The sequence below is a fragment of the Medicago truncatula genome, chromosome 8 (assembly GCF_003473485.1).
Source record: "Medicago truncatula cultivar Jemalong A17 chromosome 8, MtrunA17r5.0-ANR, whole genome shotgun sequence".
Lineage (NCBI taxonomy): Eukaryota > Viridiplantae > Streptophyta > Magnoliopsida > Fabales > Fabaceae > Medicago > Medicago truncatula.
This window is the reverse complement of record NC_053049.1, coordinates 29,271,473-29,278,352: the sequence shown is the minus strand read 5'-3', so window position 1 is coordinate 29,278,352 and position 6,880 is coordinate 29,271,473. Positions and strand designations below refer to the sequence as shown.

At 34.2% G+C, this 6,880-nt stretch overlaps 1 protein-coding gene across 2 annotated transcripts; it reads right to left on the bottom strand.

Moving 5' to 3' along the window:
• Nucleotides 1–355: 355 nt before the first annotated feature.
• Nucleotides 356–6,234, bottom strand: LOC25501294 (plasma membrane ATPase 4). Of its 2 annotated transcripts, XM_013590481.1 has the most exons (15): nt 6,187–6,234; nt 5,326–5,682; nt 4,041–4,802; nt 3,776–3,898; nt 3,590–3,694; nt 3,353–3,497; nt 2,908–3,072; nt 2,227–2,465; nt 2,110–2,142; nt 1,909–1,990; nt 1,651–1,811; nt 1,390–1,563; nt 1,026–1,208; nt 622–800; nt 356–449 (listed from the first exon to the last, which is right to left on the bottom strand). In XM_013590481.1, exons 1-15 carry the CDS (start codon nt 6,232–6,234, stop codon nt 356–358), a joined length of 2,850 nt encoding a protein of 949 aa, XP_013445935.1. The 2 variants fall into 2 exon arrangements, with proteins under 2 accessions (XP_013445935.1, XP_024629617.1); XM_024773849.2 differs by lacking the exon at nt 6,187–6,234 and having other exon boundaries at nt 3,353–3,493; nt 3,586–3,694; nt 5,326–5,624.
• Between the last annotated feature and the right edge of the window lie 646 nt (nt 6,235–6,880).

The following is a 6,880-nucleotide window of genomic DNA, read 5'->3' as shown; positions in this document are numbered from 1 at the left end:
CTAGTTACTAGGTGGAGATGGAAAGACAATGAAAAAACAAGGTTTGATATAGGAAATCTAAAAATGTAAAGATCTTATATGTTAACAACTTAATGCTGTAAATTTTCAATATAAAAACGAAAAAGTTAATCTAAATAGACAAATTCTATTGGTTTAACTCTTAGCATTATAGAGTTTGATTATCTAAAAAAAGCTTAATCTAAAGAGAAACAACTAACACCCATTAGAAAAGTAACAGAAAATAACAAACTATATGCTGCTATACAAAATAAAAGAGAATCAAAATAGCTAAGGTCTTTGAGTCTTTCTTCGTCATAAACATTGGACCAATTCTTGAAGATTGTTCAAGCTTTTCCTATATTGTATAATTCTGCTTAATTGTCTCAATGTCAAGTCCGAGCTTCACCACTGACTCAACACGGCCCTTTAGAGTATTCTTCTCCATAAGCCTGTAACACATCCATTCATTAACTATGAATCAGTCGCACACATACAAACATTAGATACGACACTGACACGTAGACTCTGATACGACACTTTCACTCATAAGTGTTTGTGATACATAATTCATTACTCTTCAATAATAATTTCCACTTTTTTTCAACCATTCAAGTGGCTTACCTTGCAATTTCGGCACGTTTCCTGGCTAGATCTGCAATTTCTGAAAGCTCCTTATAGCTACTATTTTCATTGAAAGTGTAGGAGCTAGAAGGCTGAAGACCATGAATTGATCTTTGTGTTGATGCCCATTGTGCTTCCCTCTGTTCTCTACCATAGTCTTTCTTTGAAGTGAAGGCAGTCTGTAATGAGAAAATATAAACACGATTAGATAACAAAGAAAAAAAATGCAAGTGCACGAGGCTCCCGTCAAGAGGAGTTCGGAGAAGGTAGATGTCGCAGCCTTATCCCTACAAGCAGATATACTATTTCCAATATTTGAACATGTGAACAACCTTAGAGTTGCGCCAAGGCTCGTCCTTATCAACGTGACCAAATGATAAAGCGAAAATAAATAAAAAATCTACCTTGTTTTCCAAAATATTGTTCCATGCCTTTCCACTCTGAATATAGCGGATTGCAATTTTGAGTATATCAAGAGGGATATAGGTTACCAAACTGTACAACCAAATTACACCAGCCCAACCCCATCCCATTCCTTGTATTCTTGCAAATTCCCAATTAGCATACACTGCTATAACTGTTGCAACCTGTCAATTACATAACAAACTATTGTTACCGCAACAGAAATATAGAAGATCTCTTGTGGAGTGCTAGCATGCACATAGACACTTCTATCCGCTTTTCTCAACAAAAGTAATAAGTTATAAAATTTTATGTAATCATTTGAAAAAAAATCAGTTGTTTGATGAATAAGAGATTCAAGCTTACCAGCTGAGCAACTAGAAAAGCGCCTAGTAGGAGAAGACCAGGTCTATCAGTGACAGACCAATTGCGAGACCTAGTTACGAAAATTAGTGCTTGGCTTATTATACTGACTTGTAGGTACAAAGCTGCCATCATCTCATCAGGACTATCTCTCAAAGACCTCACACCAAACGTGTCCTGCGTATTTAAAGCAAATGATACTTAGGATTTCTCCTAGTTGATGATGATACTTAAAAGACAAAATAGAAATATAAATTGATTTACCGAGAAAAAGTCAGTATCGTTCATTGCCCAGAAAAATATGACTGTCATTAGTGCCATGTAACTGCCAAGCACAATACCAGTAGCAAATATCTCCTTAAGTTTCCAACTATCAGGCAATGGAGATGGTTTAACTCTATCCTTTGATATTGTCATAATGGTACCTACATGCATATGGTAGTGTTGGACATTAAGTTAAATATTTGACTATAGTTAGAAAATATTAAAAATGAAATGAAAATCGTGAGAATGTTATCTTACCATCATTAAGTATTGCAATGATCAAAACCATGAAGGGAGAAAAATCAAATTTCCAAATCAAAGCAATAAGCATAAAACCAAACTGCCAAAAAGAAAAGAAAAAAAAAATCAATGGATCATTAAGTATATTTATGATTTAAAAGTTCAAGTACATAGAAAAAAAGTGCAACAGTTTTTTGTAAAGCCAATTTTAACACATACCACGATACGGATGGTGATTGACACGGCATAAATCTGTTACATAATCAAACATTTTGTGATTAGAAAACTAAAAACGTATAGTGAAGTCAAAAGATTGATATATGCATGGAAACTAACCGTATAGTTCTTCATTCTCTGGAAAATGGCCCTGCTGGTGAGCACGGCACTGATAATGACACTAAGACCAGGTTCAGTGAGGACAATATCAGAAGCACTTCTAGCAGCATCTGTGGCATCAGCAACCGCAATTCCAATGTCTGCTTTCTTTAGTGCAGGTGCATCGTTTACACCATCTCCAGTCATTCCACATATATGTTTCCTTTCTTGGAGCCTCTTAACAATTTCATACTTGTGTTCTACCATATTATACAGAGAGAAAATGGATTAAAATAATAGAAGTGACGTGAAATTTGAAAACAAAGATAGCAGCTACAATAGCTGAAAAGAAGAGATGACCAAGTATGTTATAGATAGTTGAAAGCAAAAATAATGGATGATTGTGTCAAACAAGTGTCCGAGTCAATTTTTGTTTTAATTTAACATGTTAAGAGGTGTCTAACGTGTGTAGGGAAGTGTCAGTGTCCAAAGCGTGTCTAACATGCCAACACTTACACGACACTTTGGAGAAGTGTCTATGCTTCATATATATCAACTCTTTCAACTAATTAAATACGATAAATATATAAATGACAGTTAAGTTGTAACGTCGATTTTTGGTTTTGACAGGAAACCTATTAAAAGGATGGAGCAATTCGACAATCAAAATTCCTATCAAAATCAAGGTTAACAAGGATATACCTGGAAATACTCCAGCAAATCCATCAGCCTTCTCGATCAACTCATCAATAGGAACCTCTAAATTAGCAGAATTTTTGCCTTGACCAAGCAATGCAGATGATGGATACATGTTTGTGCCCATTCCAAGCCTTCTACCTGTTTCTTTACCGATGGCCAGCTGATCACCTAGACAAAAACAGAATCCGCGATTAATCTCAAACTTCAGAGCTACAAACTTTGATTTATGGAATGAGCTACAAATGGTTCTAAATTGCAATCGATAGTCACAGTTACATTTACACCGACAATCTTGATATTGCAACAAAATATAAGCAAATGTGACCGATGTGGCCGCAATTACAGTTGTGGTGACCTTTAAAACTTTATACTGCAATCAAAACTGCAGTTACAAACTGAAATTTAGAACTATGTGTGTAAAACAATAAAATACGATATCATATCTTACCAGTAATCATCTTGACATTCACACCAAGTTCGAGAGCTCTTTTAATAGTTTCAGCACTATCATGCCTAGGAGGATCAAATAGTGGTAACAAACCAACAAATTGCCATGGTGCACCAGGACCATCTTTTGTTCTCTCAGGTACTTCCTGTTACACAAATCATACAATACAAGAAAAAATAAAACAAGGGAATTCGTTCAAGTAGAAAACTAAACATAGCTGATATCATCTTTACTTACCTGACAAGCAACACCGAGCGATCGAAGTCCACGCTCAGCAAACCTATCAATCACTGCATGAACCCTTTTCCTCACATTCTCTTTGCAGTTACAAAGTTCCAATATCTGAAACAATATAAAAACATGCTTACCGGGTTCAATTCCTACCAATAAAAAAGCACATAACAAGTTGAAACTCATATTTACCTGTTCAGGAGCCCCTTTGCTAGATCGATGCCAATTTCCATCAGAATCAATATAGGTAAGAGCAGTCCTCTTGTCTACAGGATTGAATGGCAGAAAATGCACCTCATTGATACCAGCTCTAGCCTGATTAATCACAGCATTAAAATGGACATTTATCAACGTTCCAAATTCAGTAAAAAAAAAAAAAAAAACTTCATATTTTCATTATTAGTCCAAAGAACGAAATTGAGTAAATCAGCATTTGATTTTGATTTGACATGTTTACCTCTTGTGGATCAGGAAGCATTCCAACAATTGCAGTATCTATAGCATCCTGATTTTCAACCCTAGAAGCTCTCGCAGCCAGAAGTATCACAAAGTCCTTATCGACACCCTTAGCAAACACCTCAATCAAGTTTGTATCAACACTAAGCTTATTCAAAGTGAGAGTTCCTGTTTTATCACTGCAGAGAACATCCATTCCAGCCATTTCCTCAATAGCTGTCATTCTTTTTGTTATTGCACCTTGCTGTGAAAGCCTGTGAGAACCAATAGCCATAGTAACAGATAATACAGTTGGCATTGCAATTGGAATTCCACCGATCAAGAGCACCAAAAGATTATCAATTCCATCTCTATAGTTGCGATGTTGTATCGGATACATCACAATAATCTCAACGAGTATTCCAACTGCAATTGAACAGATGCAGAAATTTCCAATTGCTGTAAGCACTTTTTGAAAGTGTCCAACTTGATTAGTACTGTCAACCAAATGAGCTGCTTTTCCGAAAAAGGTGTGGACACCAGTTGCATACACAATTGCTTCGATCTCACCCTTCTTGACAGTTGATCCTGAAAACACTTCTTGTGTGGCATACTTTGTCACAGGAAGTGATTCTCCTGTTAAAGCAGACTGATCAACACTTAAAGCATCGCCCTCGAGAAGACGAGCGTCGGCTGGGATGATGTCTCCTAACTTGATGCTGATAATGTCTCCTGGTACTAAAATTGCAGCATCTTGCTCACTCCATTTACCATCTCTTAGTACCTAAAAATTTTTGTGCCCACAAAAGTTTAACAAATGTTAATAATAAAATAGTTTCACACATAATGCACACACACATGCATATATAAGTTGATAGAATGATAAAATTTGAATTTATTAAAAACAAAATAGATAAAATTATCAAATCTCTTCGATTTGATTTAAAAAACTTTTCTCAATTACTTTTTGATAATTTGTTTATATCTAACTTCTGTACATAAAAACAGTGTTGTCAATTGCGAATCGCGGAAAATAATGGTTTATTAAAATTTCGCAACGCAACAGCTCAATTGCACCATTATGGCCACAATTTAACAGCATTTCATACTAAGCATCATATCATAGGATGATAGCAATTTGTTCAAATTTTACAATGTAATATAATAAAAATAGTAATAGTAAAGTAGCAATGGTATTTCCATAGCTGGGCTAGTTTGCCTAAAAAAATGTAATGGAATTTCCAATATATATAAGAAGTTAATAAATAACTGCATGACGCAATATAGATAAAGTAAAATTATTAAACCTTGGCCTTAGGAGCTAAACCAGCCATGAGAGCGGCGGCAGCGTTGCCGGCATTGTTTTCTTCAATGAAACTGATGGTGGCATTGATGATCAAAAGAGCAATGATTCCAACAAAGTCTTGCCAATCAGGGGGCCTTCCATCACCATTAGCCAAAGCAATGGCCATAATAGCAGCAGCTTCCATAACCCATGATAAAGGGTTCCACATAAAACCCAAAAATTTCAAAAACTTGTTCTCAGTTTTCTCTTCGAGTTTGTTATGTCCAAATACTTCAAGCCTACTCGCTCCTTCCTCCGATGTCAAACCTTGTCTCGAACATTTCAGATGATCGAACACTTCTTCCAACGGAACCCGATCCTAATAACAAACAACAAAATCAACAAGGTTTCGTTTGTTTCATCCCATGCAATATGCATGGATTATATTAGTTAATTAAAACCCTTCCAAATCATAATTACCATAATCACATAAAGGATTTTTCATGCATATAAAATAATTTTGCATGCATATTAAAAATATCTTTTAAGTAATCTTGAAAAGATAAAAACAAAAGTGGTAATTGGTAAACCCTTAAATCTCATGTAAACCCTAACAAGAGTTCCTGGTATGATTATGATTATTATCAAGTTTGGTCATTCATGATCTATCAACAAAAAAACATCATTCTTTGAAATCTTGATTATAAATTTTCATCTATGAATTCACACATTAATAATACTTGATGCAAATATCACCATAATGAACAACATGAACAATATTTTTTGAGCTATCAACATGAACAACTTGATAGAAAGAAATTAACAAACATCACGTGTGAAAAAAGAAAAGGGAGAGAGAGAGAGAGAGAGAGAGAGATTATACCAAATCGACATTCTCGTTTTTTAACTGCTCAAGGTTGATGCTGGCCATGCTGAGAGATTTAGCTGAAAAATGAGACGAAAATGATATGAGAATTGGTATAGAGGGGTTTAAATAGAAGGGATTAGGGCTAGAGAGTGATGAAAGTTCAAAGTTAAGTAAATGAATGGAAAGTCGAGAGAAAAGGAGAAGGACTTCAAAAGATTGAGGCTTCAATATAGGCTTTCTGTTTACAAAACAACCAATCACAATTTTATTCATGAAAGAACATTAAAAAAATAATGAGAATATAATGTGGATTCACTTTCAATTATAGCTTAAAAAAACAAATTATGCCCTTCAACAAACTTTGTTATAATAATGTCTATTATTGATGTCATTAAAAAATATAAGAGTTTTATTTCAAAAAAATATATATATAAAAATTTATTATATTATTTGTGCTATATTATTGATGTCATTGAAATAGATCGGTATAATTTGTTGGGTTTATTATTATTATAATATGAAAGTCACACACATTTATATATTTATATTTTTAATCAAAATCAAAATTTTATAAAAAAAACACGGATCATAATTTGCAAATATTGACGCAATATATAAATCAAAAAACAAGTAAGTGATCAGTTTCCCCTTTTCCCCTAGTTATAAAATAAACAAATGTCTTGCACAAATTTTTAAGGACACTTCTAAT